This window comes from Haliotis cracherodii, unplaced genomic scaffold (genome assembly GCF_022045235.1).
Source record: "Haliotis cracherodii isolate W230 unplaced genomic scaffold, xgHalCrac1.p SCAF_4, whole genome shotgun sequence".
NCBI classification, from domain to species: domain Eukaryota; kingdom Metazoa; phylum Mollusca; class Gastropoda; order Lepetellida; family Haliotidae; genus Haliotis; species Haliotis cracherodii.
In genome coordinates, this window is record NW_027266297.1 from 3,765,111 (window position 1) to 3,785,796 (window position 20,686).

At 41.2% G+C, this 20,686-nt stretch overlaps 1 protein-coding gene across 3 annotated transcripts in view; it reads right to left on the bottom strand.

Annotated features, from left to right (window-relative positions):
* Nucleotides 1-17,342: 17,342 nt before the first annotated feature.
* LOC139478995 (NPC intracellular cholesterol transporter 1-like) overlaps nt 17,343-20,686 on the bottom strand; it is a 32,065-nt gene continuing 28,721 nt past the window's right edge. For 2 of the 3 annotated variants that reach the window (XM_071261718.1, XM_071261717.1), the window contains one exon: nt 17,343-19,149. In XM_071261718.1, the coding sequence (XP_071117819.1) occupies nt 19,074-19,149 (76 nt within the window). In that variant the 3' untranslated portion in view covers nt 17,343-19,073. Of the gene's footprint in view, nt 19,150-19,465; nt 19,500-20,686 lie in introns of all 3 variants that reach the window. The other variant, XM_071261719.1, reaches the window with a different exon arrangement.

Below are 20,686 nucleotides of genomic sequence, written 5' to 3' on the forward strand. Positions count from 1 at the left end.
GGGAAATATATGTTAACCATTACGCAACGAGTCGACAATTGTTTTACGTATGCCCGTTTGCGCTAATACGGAACCCGGTCGCAAAAATGGCCAGGAGAGGGGCACGAGTCGCTATTCGGCTTGTCCCGGAATAACACGATTTGGTCACGAATGAGTCAGAGCGCAATTTGACCTTGACCTTTGTAGACAAACCCCAGAAGAGGGTTTTCTGTTTTCTATAGCTTCTGTGATCTAAAAACTTAGATAATTATGCTTTTGTATGGAAGCCTATTAGGACCAATTTTCTTTCTTGAAATTTCAAGATGCTTTGTTGAAATTTCAAGATGATATGTTGAAATTTCAAGATATAAAAGTTGAAATTTCAAGATGCATAAGAAATCTGCAGAGATTTCTTATGATTATGGAAAGTGTTTTGTCTCTTTCAGTCCGATTGTGCACATTTCGAGGTTATTTTTGCAGTTTCTTTACAATACAGACATAGGTATAAATGAGTATTATTCACTCCCCAGGCCGCAATAGTCTAGTTATATATGACGACGGCTTGTAAATAATGGAATCTGGACCAGACAAACCAGTGGTTAATGGTATGAGTAACATTCCACGCCTTTGGGGCTCGATGACACAAATCAACAACATCTGGCTGACCCTAGATACAATTTTGACCCGACCAACAGAGTAAGTGAGTGAATATTGTTTAACGCTGGTCAATAGAGAGTTTGTGATCATTTTTATTCCGGATATCCATTTGTTAAAACTATGTTTAATTCAAGTCGTGTTCTTTGAGAAAATAATGCATGGACGATACGTCATATTTCTTCCTTTTGACAAATGTCTCTGATCAAATAATGCCTCTGATGTATTAACGTCTCTGATCATCCCACCTAGAGAGATGTGGTACGTGCTTGTATTTCTCATGTACATATTAGATGATACTGTAAGTCTTATAAACATAAAGATTGTTGGTTTTGTTTGTTGTTTAACGCCGCATTCAGCAATATATGACGGCGGTCTGTAAATAATCGAGTCTGGACCAGACAATCCAATGATTGATATACATCAACCAAGTCCGCGAACCTGACCACCCGATCCCGTTAGTCGCCTCTTACGACAAGCACTGTCGCCTTTTACAGCAAGCATGGGTTGCTGAAGACCTATTGTACCCGGATCTTCACGGGTCGAAAAACATATAGAGCTTAATGTTAGACACATTGACACTACCAGCGACTTTCATTCATATCGCTATTGACGTCTTGCACAATGTAGGACAAGTCAGGTTCTTCACAGGAATAAGTTTTGTTAGTGTTCTGTCTCAGCTGATTGCATGAATTACGCACAACGTTTTACAGAATTTAAAGTGCTGAAGGTCTGATAATCTGCGCTTTCCTGCAAATGATGACAGACATTCTGTGTGGCACACATACGCAGTAAAGTGTCATTATACAGAATCGAGGCAACAGGGGCAGGTGCGTGGCGGCGTCTGCCCTGAGAGAAGCCCCCCGAGGTCCGCCGTGCAAGCAGCCAGCCAATCATGGTCATCATTGAACTCAAATGAGAATTGAAACCAATTCTCACAGAAGGAACACACTGTAGTGTATGAAGCAATATTACCTTCGAATAGTTTAAGAGCATCTTCAGGCGTCTAATATTTAAAATGAGATATTTTCACTCGACGTTCACAACTGTCAAGTATAAGTGAGAGACAAGTGTAAGTGTGTTTGAGTTTCACGCTTCCTACGTCGTTATTAGCCACTTGTTTCAGAAATATAAACAATAAAGAAATATACATGTAAAACCATTTCCATATTCATAAGAAATCTCTGCTAAAAGCAAAGTCCATTGTACGATTCATAAGCATGTCTTTATGAATCACTATCAATAGTGATTATACCAGGTGTTCGCGAAAAGGTGAGCGTATCCTTCTCCACCGTTGGCACTTTCACGAACACATGCAAAGGCAAGACAATTGTTCACCTGAAGGAACATGGTACAATTCAAAATAGTGACTTGCATCGTGCACCATTTTTGTCACTGACGCACCAAATTTGGAAAAATCCTCCACTTTACTACAGAACTTTATGGTGAATGTTGTGACCTTGATCAAACAACTTTTGAGCCAGTCATAAAGGGGCAGTTGACTATTGAAAAGTTGAAGTCATCCCTCTTGTTATACAATCTTGTACATGTATAGTTATTTGCCACATAGTTATTTGGACTCTAATATTTCTAGTTACGGCGGGTACACTGGTGGAAGTGAATTGATTCTTTGACCATTATTGAACGATATCAGCTCTTCATAGGCAAATTGGGGGCACGGGTGGCCCAGTCGTCTATAGCTAAGGCGCCGCGATTCGCTGTGCAGAGTTGCGTCCCTTGGACACGCCAGAAACCTATGATTGTGAGTTCGAATCCCGGTTCGCCCTGATTATGTTTCTAGGTTTGTCAGCACCATACCCGTGCTCGTGGGTTTCACCGAAGTGGTAAACGTCTGAGACCTGCATCACTTCGGGCTTTCCTCCCACATTAAGCTGACACGCCGTGATATAACTGGAAGACTGTTAAAAGCGGCGTTAAATCCAACTCACTCACTCACTCACTCATAGGCAAATTCCCTTGTTTGATTTTCCCCCAAAACGAGTAGAAATTCCGATTCCTATGTTTAAGGAAACAGATAAACAACGACGGAAACACAATTTGTGCCCATAGAGACGCCTACATCTTGCCTAAATGGTCTTTGTCCATATGTCACATAAATTTGAGTGTAGCAGGTCACATATTTCGTTTAGGAAGAGATCCCCATCACAGTCCGCCTCATCAGTAACTTCCGCACAAACTATCTTGCTCATGAAAGTAATTTGAGGCTATTTTATTGTCGCGTAATTCAAACTGAACTCCAAACAAGCTATGGGTATTTTTCATGTAATATGAAAAGATATAATAGATTGTGTCATCGAAGAAGGTCGGTGATGGCGTGGTACGTTGCACATGATATCAACCACTGGTTTGGCCGACCCAAACTCGCTCATGTGGTCTTTTTAAAAACTGAACAAAAAGTTAAGGACCATGAGTGTTTTTGGAGATTTTTTTAGTAGTGACGACTAAGCACACAATCATAAAATATCCTTAAAAAATTTCATCACTCCTAACGTTTTTTGTTCAGTATAGATACAGAGCCTGTTATCACAGGCCGCGTGACCGCATCAAAGAAAATCTGCCAATTCCATTCGGAAATCCATATTTAGATAACCAATATCATATTAACCAGCGGTGTCAACGAGCATTCGTTATGTAAGAAACATGTCATACATTTTGTAACATTGCCCAACTGAGAATGACGAATGTCTCACGAACGTAACACTATTTGATAGTGATTCAGAGACACATGCTTGTGATATAGCCGGAGTCGTACATACAGTCGGGCAGAAATTTCTTATGTGTATGGAAAGGGACTTGTTGCTTTTATTATACGCGAAATGGGCCTGTGAGTCCCAGCGGACAAGTCAGACGACAGTGGTACCGCTAATGGCTGGAGTTTCCTGCCAGACGCCAAAAGGTTTTAACTTTCGACCACATGCTGCTCGATTCCCTTGACCTTCACCTCTGGGGTTTCTTCAACGACGCTAAGACATCGGTAATCTGACTGATTAACGGAGTTGATGCATTTGACCCCAAGTCCACAACACAGTTCACATTACAATGGCCAAAGCGAGGTACTCTGACTGACGTTGTTTCTAAGTCTTATTAATGTCTAAATCAGATTCTCTACGCGCAGTAATGAGTGTGAAAATCAACACGCTTTCCGTATGGCTGGTGGTTGGAAGGTTAGGTCGAAGGTGTGTTATTGATGGTCATAGTGTCGTGAAAGGGTGATATATGATAGGAGTATCAACTGGGGTTTTGTATGTGGTTTGTATTTCAAACAGAATGATACACAGTGTCCTCTAATGGCATGTTATCATTAAAGAAACACAAACGCCTATGCAGCTAGACCATCGCCAGTGAGATATACTCTTCAAAAATAGAAACGCAAAACGGATATTTTTACCATAAAAGCAAAATAAGCGGACTAAGGGGTGCAAAATGAAGAGGTTTAATGTGTTATAGTGTCAGTGACAAATTTCCTGGATCATAAATGATCACAAAAAGGACATGCAAACCATAAGTCGGGAAAAACGTACGATTCGGAAAAACGCACCCAGTGCATTAACAAAAGGGCCATGGAGCAGCACCATAAATGGTATTAAAGTGCAGGGTTTTTAATTGCCTGGCATCTGCGTCAATCGAACAGTGACAGTTCAACAACATGCCAAGATTAACAGAAGTGCAAAGAAACAAAGTCAAAGGTCGCTTGCAGGCAGGAGCATCCCGATCAGCTGCAGCCGGGGTTTCAATGTAGCGCCCGATCACGAGTAATCATCCCCGTCCAAGATCGCTAATTTTCGACTGCGCCACCTACGTGAAAGGACGACCACAGCCACCTCAACTCAACCGCATCCCAAATACCCTGACTACGGAGAATCTCCGACCAGACCGTATGAAACCGTTTAAGAAAAGCAGCTGTACGAACATGACGTCATGTTCGATGCGTCATATTGAGTCGACAACATCGTCAACAAGGACTGCATTGATGTCGTCAACACAGGGTATGGCCTCAACTGCGATGGAGTGATGTCTGGTTGAGCAACGAATCAAGATTTCTCCTCCGTCGAGGATGGAAGTGCACGGGTCTACAGACGTCGGGGAGAACGTTACGCCGGAAACTGCGTACAGAAAGTGGACAGGTTTGGTGGGGGTAGCGTTATGATGTGGGCGGATATCTCTCATCATGACAGGACAGGTTTGGTCCATATCCAAGGCAATCTTACGATACATCAACGAAATTCTCCTGCCACACGTCTTACAGACCCTGATACAAATATATATCAAATGCAAGTCTATAATGTTTGGCAAGTCTAGATTACTGCAGTATCTGAAAATGAAGAGAGTCACTGGGCTCCCTTTTATTATATTTTTATTAAGATAATTGAACAACTGGTTTTCTTCTGTACGATATGTTCATTTCAGAGACTAGATGTTAGTCTAGTCATGATGCCAATCACCGGATTGTCTGGTCCAGACTCGATTATTTACAGACCGCCGTCATATAGCTGGAATATTGCTGTGTGCGGCGTTACACAACAAACAAATAAACCACACGTCCTCCCAATCGCAGCCAACGGCATCGGTGTATTCCAACAGGACAACGCTCGACCGCATATAGCACGGATCACAAGAATCAATACAACAACGTTGATGTTCCCCCCTGGCCCTCCAGATCCCCGGATTTGAACCCGATAGCGCACCTGTGGGATGAATTGGGATGAATTGGCTTTTGCGTTGCAGGCCGAGTGGGCTACCATTCCCCAGAATGTGATTCGCACAGTCGTCTCTTCCATGGGCAGGAGATTTCAGGCCGCTGTCCATTCCAACGGGGCGTTATTGATGGTAGCTGACCTTCACCTTGGACTTTTCCTAAGTACCGATAACTGAGATGACTACAATCACCAAGGGTTCTCTCCACTACATTTTGGACAGCCTCCGTAGTCTTGTGGTAGAGCGTCCGCCCGGAGAGCGGAAGGTCCTGGGTTCTTGTTCTTGTTCTTGTTGTTACCCTGTCTGGCGCTCGGCATCAGGGGCTAAAACAAGGACTGGTCGGCTCGGAGTCAGTATGCTGTGTCTGAGTGGGGTATTCATGTTAAACTGCGGCATGGTATCTCATTGAGCTAGCACTATAAATCGGCATCAGTCCGGACTAGTACAAGCAGCCCCACACACACATACACGTGCATACACTTCGCTATATAAGTGCAATAATCTTGGACGCGACGTTAAACCCCATTTCACTTCACCTCACCCACTACATTTTGGCTCAATACATTGTATAAATGTATTTTCCTACCTCACACAAATCTGGCTTTGCGATTTTTGTTGTTTTTTAAGAGTATATAAATTTTGTCTAAAGTACTCATGGAAATGTAAAAAACTGTTTTGCTGGATTTAATAATCGACACAAAGCATTACGAATTACGAAGCAAACAGAATTACAACTTTTTCATTACCAGAATTCTCTCATGATTAATCTCAATGTGACAAAGCCTTGGGGTTCCTGGCTTGTCTGGTAGTTTTAAAGTTCGGGGTTCGTTTTCCCTTGATAAACCCATGAAGCTCGCTCTCTGCGTTCTCCGTTGTATGGCTTCGATATTGCCGGAAGCGCCGTAAATATGCCTTGGTTTTTACACCCCTCCCCTAAATCATTCCACGTCGAGTCACAGCCTCGCGAAGCATCGTTACCGTCAGAGCCAAAAAGACATTTAAGGAGTCAAAAAAGGTATTCTGCGCAGGTAGCAATGACATTAATTACACTTGACCTCCGCTATTTCAGAGACACACGCCACGTTGTAGTATCTGTTAATTATGTGCTACCTGCCTGTACTATCATGTCTTCTTCCATACCAGTGCCACGGTCATTACTTAGAGGATGCTATCACTCTCCTGTTATCACGCAGACATGCTCACAAGGTGAATGTTATACAAGTGAATTCATCAACTTGGATAATTACAAAAACAAAAATATTTTCTGGAATGTCTTGTTCACGTTTCAGATTCAGCTTTGGGTGTACCACGTGGCAGTGGATATGTCTGCTAACACACGCCATCTTCGACTATAGAGTGTATTGCATCTCCATTCTATCATAATATATATAATGGAGATATGTATAGGACAATCGAGGATGGCTTGAACCACTGTTATAATGTTTGTCGCGGCGTGATTTATAAAAGCAAAAATGAAATCGATCCTTTATTTTATATAAATATGAATATGAAATAACGTCCAATATAGCATAACTGAATTTGTAATTAAAAAGAATCAAATTGAGATATTGCCCCATATTTCAAATCGATTGTTTCGTGACAGTGAAAATATCACCAGACCATGTTGTCACCTCTTAAGGATGATAGTCCCCCAATTTAAATACAGGTTGAAGTTAAACTTGCATGTACATTTAAGTATGAATGTTTGAGGCAACTTAAATTTAAAATAACTGTGCGTGCGTGAATTAATCTCATTAAAATCAGACCTCAGTTCTCGCTGCCGCTATTTGTTTAGCGGTACCGAGAACTAAGATCTGATTTCAATGAGATTGTACGTGAATGTGTTTGTTTTCTTTGGTTTTTGTAATTGGTGGATGCGCCAGTAAAATATATGGCATTGACCCTACATCCATTCATTGCCTGTCGTTCAACCGGCACACTGCGAAGCATTCCATACTCCCTATCACACATGCCGGTCTACTGTAGCGCGTCCTGCTGGTTCATACGGGCAGTCGTTGTGGAACATACCACGAGACACGATGAATTAGAACACGTGTCTAAGAGTAAACATTCAAAAGACTAATTTCGCTGCTGATGTCATGGCCACCAATGGTACCATGCGCTGGTTCCTAAGACTGACATAAATACAGGAGGGACTTAGCATTGGAATTGTTGCAGCACTGCTCCCCATGTCTCGAAGACAAGACTAATGCTTTTCCATCACATTGCTATACTTATACACTAAGGCTTTATAAAAGGAGAATTTGTTTGTGGGATGTGTGGTCTCCGTTGCCCTAATAAAACGTATTACTTAAGTTTGTGTAAAATGTGTTCCTTATATTCGTTGTTCAGCGTAAACCTTGTGTCAGTTTGGTTTTGCCAAAACATCATAGGTTTTCGGACATCATACGTTTTCGGACGGCCATGTTTATCGCGATGACTCACGCTTTAGCAAGGGGTGTGGCGTCACACAGACATTGTAAATAATCAGATGATGGGCTGTTTTTAAGATAAAGTCGTCGTTTATTACCGAGTGAGATGTTTTACAGAAAACTACGAATGTTCCTTAAGCCCCCGAAAACCCATAACAAGGGGATACATATCATTCACAGCTCGTTGCAAAAAGTGGATTGAACGAACTGTGAATACACAGGAGATCATGGAATTTTTGATAACCAAGTTCATATCAGATTCTTGGTATTTTTCAAGTTACAAAATACCGCTGTGAGTATGTAACAATCTAGAAATAACAATAAGCGAAAGATTCTCCGCCAAGAACAATTTGAACTTTGAATTTGCAGTTCACAATTTTTTACTATCGCGTTTAAGATTATTTCCCAAATAAAGTGCCGTGCATGCACGTTTGTGTGTGTGTGCGTGCGTGCGTGCGTGCGCGTGTGTGTGTGTGTGTGTGTGCTGGTTCTAGTCCGTCCATATGCCGGTTTTATAGTGCTTGCCCGCTGAGATACCATGCCAGATAGACACATGGACAACAATATGCTGACTCCGAACCAGTTTTTTATCCCCTAATGTCGGGCGCCAGGCAGGGTACGAGCATGTACCATCTTTGCTATGACGCGGCCAGGGATCGAACCACCGACCTGCCGCTCTTTGTACAGACACTCCATCCACTAGGCCAAGGAGGCGGCCCGCTATTACAAAACATTGCAACGAACACATGAATAATCTATGTCCACATTTAACAAATCAACTCCACCTGGTTCATTATTCCGACGGGCATGTGACGTCTTTCGTCGACCGGATTTTTTTCAATAAATGCGCATTGATTAAGAAGAAACCATGCCAGTTCGTTCTGAGGAAAGATGGTTCTAGGGTCGCCCCGATCATTGCTGGAATCGTAAACTAGAAACAAACGCATTATATTTTGCCTAACCGTGGTGTTTACCTTTCCCCGAATAAATGATGAGTCACCGCCAATTATAACCTCCTTGAGTGTAGACTTACGTCTGCGGCATCGTGCCATAGGTCATTGAGTATATCAGCGTCATCACCCGCCATCTTGTTTTTAGTCTCGCAGCAATTACCAACAGTACATCAAAGGACCCACGAAGTGCCGTCAGCCGCCCGAGCATGTTCCTGTGATATATTCGTGTGACGTCCCCACACAGCCTCTGGAACTACCACGTCTCGAGTTGCTTAATACTCCGTTGTCACTGATATTACTAAACCAGAGGCTTTGATGAATAGTTAGACTGAAATTGAGTTATTTAATTAAGGATTGTAACATAACAAAAATAAATATACAGAGACTACTGGTTGGGGTCATATGGCTAAACATACCCGTATCTCAGTCGTATGTAACGAACATTTAGTAGCGCAAGAAACCCGAGTGCCGTTGTGCAACAGTCGTAGCGCTAATGTTTTGTACAACGGCACCCAGAGTACTAAAGGTACAGAAGTTCACGATATATATATATCTAATCAGAAGGATTATTAGTTATCAAATGAAGATATAGTGGCTATTTTATGTGTCAAGTGAAATATGTTTCACTACCCCTTGTATTTGCGACTAAAAAGTAGTTTCGTGTTTACAAAAATATAAACAAAAGTAACAAAAAGTAGCTAGGGTCGAGAAAATTCTGTTTTATACATTTAGATATGATTACAGTAAACTACGGTTATAACGAACACGCTTATAACGAACTGACGGATATAACGAACTTACTTTTTTGGTCCCGACTATTTGCTGTTGTTATACTGTATATATGCTTATAACGAACTACGGTTATAACGAACTAAATTAAGTAGTACCTTTGAGCTCGTTATAACCGTACTTTACTGTACATACAAGATCAACTTGATAACTACGAGATCGCTGCTGAGAGCCAAGGAATACCAGCTGGTCAAGTAACAAACATGGCTCTTTGTGAAACAAACAGTCTCGACTGACCGGTCAAATGAGATATTTACAGTTTATAACGAAACATTTTCAAGGGAATAAGGCCAGGTTCACACAGTGCCGATTATGGCTCCCGTTTGAGATCAGACAGCGCAACGGCACGAAAAGTGAAAAAGTCGGATTACTATTCTCAATGATCTGGAAAGTTCTATCATTGTCTAGACGCAGTCGTATACGTCCGGAACACAGTCCTACGTACCAGAAAAGGTCCAAAGAGGTCGGCCAAGCACTCCCGACAGTATGGTGCGTCCCTTAACATTCGGGAAACTCAGCCGATTTTGTCTAGTCGGATTACAATCGTGACTATGTCGTGACAAATTCTGCTGTATCGGATCAAAGTCGCAACAATGTTTTGTGTTGTCTCGACGGTGCTCTGTGGATCGGGACGCTGTCATGATGAACGGTCATGAACTGTTTTATTGCCGAACGTCTTTGTCGGTTCACTGTCCGGTCACTCTCTTATCTCTGTCGGCATTCGGGAGAATCGGGACGCTCTCGGGACAGATTCGGTCGTTTTTTTACCAAGCGGAAGAAACAAATAGGATCAGATTCGGATTGAGAACTGGAGAATCGGCTGGTAGCGGCTGAATTGGGACGCTTCTTGTACAATATCTGATTGTTTGTGAATTTCCCGCCACGAATCACAGGATCTTGATCAGACTTTTGACAAGTTTTAATCGGGAATGGTCCTATCAAGGACGGCAGTAAACATCCTGAATGTGTGACTGAGCCCTTACAAACGGCATGAAGCGAAATTATCCTCACAAATGACCATCTGTGATCTGTCATTATTTTGCCTTGTCGATGTGGAACTAAAGTAAAAGGAAGTCAACAGTTTGTGTACGGGTCAGACACCCTAAAGGGAGACAATTTCAGAGGAGGTAACTCTTGTTTGACAATAGTTCCGTCACAGTGTTATGTTCACAACAGTAAAATATCAAGTGCCACTGCAATGAAAACACCAGTTTTCTCAACTTCGATAAACTCAGTCTTTCACACTGAAGTATATATAGAACATGCCGTGTATTAGATTGAGCTTTGAAAGAAACGAGCATTTATAAACTATGTTTCTTGATTCGGAATATGAGGGAAAGAAATGTTGTCGAACATATTAAACATCTCGACACATACTCGAATTGTGAACCGTATAAAGTTCACCTATAACAAGAGGAATAAAGCGACAAAATCCTTTCCATAATCAAAAGAAATGCCTGCTAAAGGCAGACTCCACTGTACGAGTCCGACTATATCATGGGCATGTGTTTATGAATCACTATCAAATAGTGATGACACCAGGTGTTCGAGCGTATCCTACCCTACCGGTGGCATCCGTCACAAACACATGCAGAGGCAAGCCAAGTCTTCACTGAAGAAGCACGGGAACAAATAATCCACGCAATAACGGGACAATCTGAATTTTTGTAATAATTATTTTTACAACATGAATGAGTGGTTTGGGTTTAATGCCGCTTATAACAGTATTCCAGTTATATCACGGCGTGTCAGAATAATGTGTGAGGAAAGCCCGAAGTGAGACAGGTCTCAGGCGTTTACCACTTCGGTGAAACCGACGAGCACGGTTATGGTGCTGACTAACCTAGAAACATAATCGGGGCGAACCAGGATTCGAACCAACAATCATAGGTTTCTGGTGTGACCAAGGGACGCAACTCTGCACAGCGAATCGCTGCGCCTTAGACGAGTGGGCCACCCGTGCCCCCTTTAACAACATGAAATGCTTAAAATACGAATCACCGAATGTTACATCACAATGGAGGTGAGCGAATATTGTTTTACGCTGCTTTTAGCAATATGTGTGGAGATTCGATATTATGTCAGCTACAGCTGCAAAACCAGATACTTTTGAAATTAAAAATATGAGCCAAAATGTCGCACCAATGTAATTTGGGGGGTAAACAATTTCCTCTTCTTTTCCAACAGTCTGAAGCATATATATTTATTTCAAGAATGTTCTTAGGCAGTTTAGTTGTTTCCGATAAGATCCCAGCCAAGCACCAACACCCCGCAAACCCCAATCGACCTGTGAAGATCCGGGTTAGTCTGGGTCTCCAGCAACCCATGCTAGCTTGTCGCAAAAGGCGATCAAGGGGATCGGGTGGACAGACTCGCTGACTTTGTTGATGTGTGTTATCGTATCCCAAAATGCTCATGATATCAATCGCAGGGTTTTTTGGTCCAGACTCAGTTAATTAAGTATGATGTTCATTTAAAATTATATGACTTTAGCGGTACTTAATTCCCCAAAATGGACAGTACTTGCACTTCGTCAGCACTCACAGAATACTTCTTCATGGTCGTAATTTTAAATTTTAAAAAAAAAATTCTCATAATAAACAACTGCTAATGGATATCATAGACATCTTATCTTTCAAAATCAATTTCATTTCATTTTTTTCGGCACAGATTTACATTTCTAACATTGTAGGCACAAGGGGTCATGTGGTGGCAAATTTATGTCCTCCCCGAGTCTTCATTGAACCAATTGCGGCAATTTATTTAAAATGACATAATCAAATTAAAGAACAGTTCTTTCAATTTTTACTTACATAAAACAAACTTGTTATTCTTTCTTTTGCCCCCTCTGTTTATTTTTCTGCATTGTCATGTAATGTAAGGACGATAGCTGGCGGTAATTTGTGAAATAAACTGTCTATGTAATACGTTGATCACTGAAGCATTTGCAAAAAACATGACAAGAAACATGCATATAAATGATTATGTCTGTGTGCCGTACTGATTGTTAAAACTGGTGTCGCTCGGTAAGTACTTTTGTTCTGACGTCAGAGAATAACGAGTCTCGATGACCTGCGGAAACAGATTACAATGGGCGGAAAAAGAAGACCTTGTGGAAGACCTTGACTCTTGACTTGACTGATCCATTCTTCATGAGAGGATAATCAGGATATATACTTGACATGATATGCCTGCCATACCCAACAATGGCTTCAAACAAAATACGAGGGCCACGGTGCCAGGTCAAATTCTGAAAACAACTTCATTAACTGTAATGAAAACTGTCGTCAACAAGGACACGTCGGTAGTGACTTAGCCATAGTGTGCTACCGTTTCAGCAGGACATGCTTGCACGTTTCGCGAACACCTGGTGTCATTGATTTTCGATGCTCAATTCATATAACTATCACCGTTATTTTGCCTTTCACGCCCAATAATGGCATTAAAATCATGTTGGTTCTTAAAAACTCCAAGGATTTGCTTTTGCAATCTCAGAAAAGAACAAAATTCAACTCTGTCAAAACATTTGATATATCAACATCACTATCTTCAAAGGTTCGGGGCAATTTGTCAAAAATGAAAGCAAATGTCATCTACTGTTTGCTGAGAAAACAAATACATGAAATACTGGACTTCCTCATAGATAACATTCATGTGAAATTGGTTTAATCTGTTTCATCTCTACATAGATGCATAAATATTCAGAGCCCTACTTTTTGAGATACAGCCGAGCATGCTCTTTCTTTGAAGATTTCAAAAAGTTGTTTGATCAAGGTTACATCATTCATGGCCATAGCAAAGTTTTCAAAAAGTTACAGATACACCTGTGGACGCCATCAGTGACCAAATTGATGTCCGATGCAATTCCCTATTCTGAATTTGACCACACGTTCCCTTGTTTGTTCGGCCATATCATGACTAGCACAACTTATAAATCAACAAGAGTTTGCCACTAACGTGGCTATATCCCCCGCCCCTGTTGCAGAATTTATGACATAATTGAATCTAAACAAACCCTAACCTTTTTTAACCGAGGTGGAACTTGTCATGGAAATTGTAAAAAAAAAAGAGTTTGGAACCATGTCCATCTTGTTGCAATGGAAACGTAAAAAATATATATTTCTAAAATTTCTCAATAGCAGAAGGCACCAGTTCAGCATGTACCTGACAGACCTGCAAAGTTTGATGAAAAAATATTGAACGGTTTATGAGTTATGCTCCGGAAACGAAACGTGACGGACGGACGTACGGAGCCCGTTTCTATATTTCCCGCCAACTTCGTTGGGCGGGGGATAATAACACTTCGTCTTTATATTTCAACATCAAGGCCCTTCAAGGGTACAGCCACAAACAATCTCAGTTACTAATTCATTCTACCAAATTTTAAAATAATCGTTTACTTTTTACAAGGCATTTTTTGAAATGTATCTACTAATTCAACATATCATTGAAGTGAGGTAAAATGGGGCCTAACATCACCTCAAAGATTATTGCATTTATATTTCTCATGCATGCACTTGTGTGTATGGCTGCTTGTACTAGTCCAGACTAATGCCGATTTTATAGTGCTAGCACACTGAGATACCATGTCGCATTTTAATATGAATACCCCACTCAGACACAGTATACTGACTCCAAGTTGACCAGTCCTTGTTCAAGCTCCTTATTGCCGAGCTATAGGCAGGGTAACAAAAAGCACCATCTTTTGGTAGGATGCGGCCGGGGATCAAAACCCGGACCTTCCACTCTACCAGTAGACCACGGGGTCGGTCTTATATATCATAGAAGCGAACATATGACTAAATAAGTGTTCACACTATTAAAAAGGTCCTTAAGATGGTGGTGGAGAACAGGACATTCTTGACTGTGATTCTCTCATTCCAAGGAACACATATCAGAAGATCCTCACCTTTCAGGAAATACTCAGGTAAACTTGTACGGCCAGGACGACATGCTCGTAAAATGACCTCTTCTAAATCTGGGACCACAACCAAAATAGGTGTAACTGGTAGTGGGTGTTTTCTCATGTAATCTGTTTATACATACTCAGGAATCCCACTTCTTTTGCATTAGATCTCTTGCATAGCAGTCGCTGTATTGTATTAGACGTGGAGTCACACATTTAGTACAAGCATCAGCCATTTTGTTACCCGCCATGACAACATAGTGGGTCAACCATCAAAAGACGATGTCACGTTGGCCAGTGGAAACAAAGTTATTCATTTCCAAAATATCAAGAATAGGTGGAGAATTAGTTGTCATATTAGTAATTGCCTGAAGTCATGAAAGAGAATCTGAAATGATGATAAACGTTTGAGATTTATTTTGAAGCTGAATATATTCCAAAGCATTGGATTTAGCAGTGAAAATAGAACTTATGTCTTGCGGAATGATCATGGATGCAATGCCAGCGCATTGGCCAGTGTGCAACCATACTTGGATCCATCAAAACTGAACGATGAGAATCGTATTTACTTCTTTATTGAACATACTTATGTTGATAAACCAATTGATTGGTGTCAACTTTGTGAAACCTTGTGAGGGAAAGGTCTACTGACAGCCGCAATATTGGACTTGTCTGAATCTCAAAGGGTGGTGTGTTTTCTGCATTTCCCTACGCGTCTACATTTCACAACGTTGTTAGACGTACGATCGAGCATGCCCTTTCAAAGAGCCTCAAACGACTCTTTCTCAAAAGTTGTGTCATGAAGATTGCAACAATCAAGGTTTTAATAAAGCTTTCAATAAGTGTTTGGTAGACATGTGGAGGATATTTCCAAATATGCCATCGGTGCGGCAGGATACGCTCACCTTTTCGCGAATACATAGTATCATCAGTATTTGACCGTGATTCATGAAATATGCTTATGACAAAGTGGTAATTACAATGGACTCTGCTCTCCCTTAGCGGAGATTTCTTATGAATATGGAAAGGGTGGTCTTGCCGCTCACGAGGATTACATATACACTCATGTTGGACGTGATGGGTCAGAGTTTAATTTCATAACATACTGAAGTGCTAATTTGATACAACGTTGTTTAGGTATGGCTCATCAACCTCCACATGAAAGCAGTCAACAGAATGTCCTATAGGCTTGGAGGCAAAGCCTTAGTCCCCTGTTGTTGAACAGAATCTAACGTTTCTATATTTCTCTTACACGCATCGCCATATCCATTGGAGCTGTAGTGCAATTTAGAGCGGATCAGTGTTCAGTACAAGTGAAATAGGGTCGAGGGAACCTCTTCGGAATCAGACAATGTATCGGATGCCATGTCGTCTCGACTGGTACTTGGTATCTTTTGCGTTGTGACTAGACAGGGACCCGGTTAAATTGGCACCAGTTACCTCATGATCTAGGGGAGAGAACTCAGGCCTGTTTAGCTCGAAAACGAAGACCTCCTAACGGCATACATGTCCACATTATTGTGAGCTTCCTGCTTTCACTGAGAGCAAAAATGAGTGTATATATATTCAAACACTGATATCAACTCATTCTAATTGCTTTTTGTTTCAAATAAGAAAGTGATTTTTGCATGTACACTTCAGGCTCAGGTAAGTGAACTTACAGAAGTATCCAGTGCTTCCAGGCATCTTAGTCCCACCGAACATGAGAAGACAAACGGATTATCCAACCCTGTTTTGTCTCCTTACTATCTATGATCTAGAATTTTGTGGTATTTTGCAACATACAACAATGTAACAAGCCTTTCTCATGGAACTTTTAACATCAAAACAAGGTCCATCCTGTCAGTCTACAAACTAGACACACAGGTAGATTCATTTGAAATCTAAATAAGATCATCAAGACAAAACTATTGAAGAATCAAATACAACAACGACAAACTATCACCTGCACTTTTTTTTATTCACTTTAATTGGTTCGTGTCCTCCACCATACTGCAACCCTGAAGACATGAGGTAAGGTATTCATACAAACATTAAGCTGACACGCCGTGATATACCGGGTAACTGGAGTACTGTTACAAGCGGCGTTAAACCCAACTCACTCACTCACTCTGTTCATACTATATATTTTATTTGTCAACACTATTTTTGAAAATACTTTAAATAAATTATATAAAGATTCTTAGTCATCTTGTTCAGTTAATAACAAGAAATCTTTTCAGATCTGAGGTCAGGTTTTGTAGCAATCTTTATGTGACCTTGACCTAACCTTATTTCCACAGATTCTGCTGCATTCGATTTGTAATTGAAACTGAATTTGGTAAAAACATCTATATTTGTATACTAAGGGCCCAGAAACCAATCTGAGGCCAGTATAGCTCATTTGACCTTGGAGATAATTTTCAAACTGTTACTGATTATTGCTCTTTATACGTTTACAGTGGTGTCGTCTGATTGAACTTTCAACAAGGTCAGTCAAGTGAGCTTGGACCTTTTTCACCAATTTTCTGATCTTATTTATTTGATCCATCTTCAATTAACCAAATCTGGTGAAAAACCATCAACGTCTGTCCATGTTATTGTCTGGAACTACAAATGTAAGGTGGAATGAACATGGAACGTTTTGACGCCGTATTAACTCTACTGGACTCCGACCAGTTGAGGTAATCATATTATGACCGCAGAGTAAAGATAAACATCTTCATAAATAGAAACAAATTGATTCTGAATTTACAGCAAAATATCAACAGGCTGTCTGAAAGAACACAGACACTGAGGGCAACAACATATGCAGAAATAATATATATCAACCAAGCCAGATTCAACATAACTTATGTTTCAACAATATCAACAATAACAAGGAGTGCAATAAATAAAATTATCAATACAGAGAATTCATTGTGGTGAACTGTTTTAAGAATTATAATATAGAGAATTGATTGATAACATTGTCAAGAAATTATTAATATCGAGAATTGATTGATAACATTGTCAAGAAATTATCAATATAGAGAATTGATTGATAACATTGTCAGAACATTATCTATATAGAGAATTGATTTATCATAAATGCAATCAAACATAATGAAACAAACATGCACTGGTACATACTGGTACATACTGGTACATACTGGTACATACAGCCAGTTAAGATTCAACACAGAGAGGTACAATACATAGTGTTTGTCAGATGTATATCTGTAAAATAAAAACAAGTTCTGCATGTGCTGGAATTTCTCACTGCAAGGATGGAAGTACACTGCTACTGTATTTGGTTCAATGGTGGTACTCATAGGCACTAATCTGTGGATGTTCTCTCACATAAACATATGAAACAGTTTTGGATAACAACAGCTGTTTGATAACAGCCATGAGTCCCTCTTCTTGAAGGTCACTGGTAAGGTCATCAGTGTTGAACAGATGATGTGGTTGATGAAAACAAGAATGGTGGGAATGGATGACAATTTCATAATCTTTTCCAAATATCTTTCACTGAATACTGTGTGTAGTCGAGGACCATCTGACTCACTTGGAGGTAAGAGGCAGCAGCCCTATCTGTGAATAATGTACAAAGTTTGGCCTGCTGGCTGGTCCCTGCCCAAACAGGTCCTATCATTCTGAGGTAGTTTCCTGGTGGCACCAGGACGCCTTCTAGCATAGCTGACACCCCCTACTGCTGTAGACGCATTCTGACACCCCTTCACTACAGTAGACTCATCCTGGCCCCCATGACTACAAGCCACCGTCATATAGCTGGAATATTGCTGAGTGTGGCGTTAAACAACAAACAAACCCTTGACTATAGAAGACTCATCCTGGCCCCCTTGACTACAGGCCGCCGTCATATAGCTGGAATATTGCTGAGTGTGGCGTTAAACAACATACAAACCCTTGACTATAGAAGACTCATCCTGGCCCCCTTGACTACAGGCCGCCGTCACATAGCTGGAATATTGCTGAGTGTGGCGTTAAACAACATACAAACCCTTGACTATAGTAGATTCATCCTGGCCCCCTTGACTACAGGCCGCAGTCATATATCTGGAATATTGCTGAGTGTGGCGTTAAACAACAAACAAACCCATCACAATAGTAGACTCATCCTGACACCCTTTCACCACAGTACTTATCCTGACACCCCTCCAATGTTGTAGACTCATCCAGACACCCCTTCAGCACAGTTGACTGATCCTGACACCCCTCCACTGAAGCAGACTCACCCTGACACCCATTTACAATAGTAGACTCATGCTGACACACCTTCAGCACAGTTGACTGATCCTGACACCCCTCCACTGAAGCAGACTCACCCAGACACCCATTTACAATAGTAGACTCATCCTGACACACCTTCAGCACAGTTGACTCATTCTGACATCCCTTTCACAACAGTAGACTCAACCTGACTCATCCTGACACCCCTTCAAGTTGGAAGGCTTTTCATAAATGACTGTTTTCCGCCTGTGTAGCATGGGGCGACACTGTTGGGAAACAGCTGGCCACGGAGATGTGATTGTCCATCCGTTGTTCTATCACAAATCCTGTCATGATACTGAGATAGTTTAGATCTGCCCCGTGATGGTGGCGAGAAGTCCAGCTTTGGAATGTACACATCTGTACAGCTTGTCACGTGGGTTGTGAGTCCTATCTGATCTGGGTGTCGGACAGTGGGGTGTCGGACGGTAGGGTGTGGGCCGGTAGGGTGTCTCTCAATACCCATCTGTACAAAAGTAAGCATAGACATGATAGACAATGCCCTGACCACAATCTCTGATGCCTATCACCATCCATTTCTTGTGTTACTGCTATAGATTAGTATAAACATCAACATGTTCCACCAAAGATAATCTTTTGATATAGACCTTCATTGTCTTTTACTGAAAAATGAAGGAATTATGTAGTAAACTATTTTATTCCGAGCAAAGACTTTATCCGCAGAAATTATATATTATCTTCATCGTTAGCATTATGCAGCGTTAAATAGTTTCGAACATTTTGCTGATACTTTGCACCATCCCGTAACCCTAGTAACTCACACTAGCTACTGAAGTCTACAAAGACCCAAGAGTCCTGCAAGAAACAGACAAGCTTGTGTTAGTATGCAGAAGGTGAGTACAGAAACATGCCATGCTTTCATTTCAATAACGGTTGTACAAACAGCTGAGTGAGTTAGTGAGTGAGTGAGTGAGTGAGATAGTGTTTTGTTGTTTAACGCCGCACTCAGCAATATTCCAGCTATATAATGGCGGTCTGTAAATTATCGAGTCTGGACCAGACAATCCAGTGATTGACAACATGAGCATCGATCCACGCAATTGGGACCGATGACATACATCAACCAAGTCAGCGAGCCTGACCACCCGATCCCGTTAGTTGCCTTTTACGACAAGCATAGTCACCTTTAACAGCAAGCATGGGTTGCTGAAGACCTATTCTACCCCGGATCTTCACGGGCCGAGTGAGTGAGTGAGGTTTTATGCCGCTTTTAGCAATATTCCAGCATAATCACGGCGGGGAATACCAGATATGGGCTTCACACCATGTTACAAATATATGATGATGATGTTGTTTAATGCCACACTCGGCAATATTCCAGCTATTTGACAGCAGCCTAAAAATAATCAAGTCTGGATCAGTCAAACCAGAGATTGTTTATGAGCATTAATCTAGGCCATTGGGGTACAATGACATGGAATCAACTAAATCAATGAGCCGCAACCATCTGATCCATAAAGTCAACTCGAATGACCGGCACAGGTTGCTTTGGACCCATTCTGACCCGGAATCCCTACGGGGGCATCGAGGGTTATAGGTCCAGCACAATAGCTGTATTATCAAGCCCTGCAACATAATATACCGCGATAACTACAAGCATTGGCAGCTGGGCCACTGAAGATATTTGTTTATACACTCATCAATTGTTTTCTGGCAACAACACATTTACTGAACTGTTTGATAGGCATTACTTAGAAGTTGACAAATGACAAAGTAGACACACTTTATGGATAACAACTTCTTTAAATACTGCAAAGGTGACGTTTCGGTATAGATCCTTATACTGTTGTCAAGCAAGTCAAGATGGGAGACAACTGGGGATCACCAAAACTAAAGGGAGGCAACTAGGGATCATCATTGCTAAAGGGAGGCAACTAGGGATACCATTACTAAAGGGAGGCAACTAGGGATACAATTACTAAAGGAAGGAAACAAGGCATGACCCCAGCTAAAGTGAGGCAACGAGGAAGGTACTATCAGAC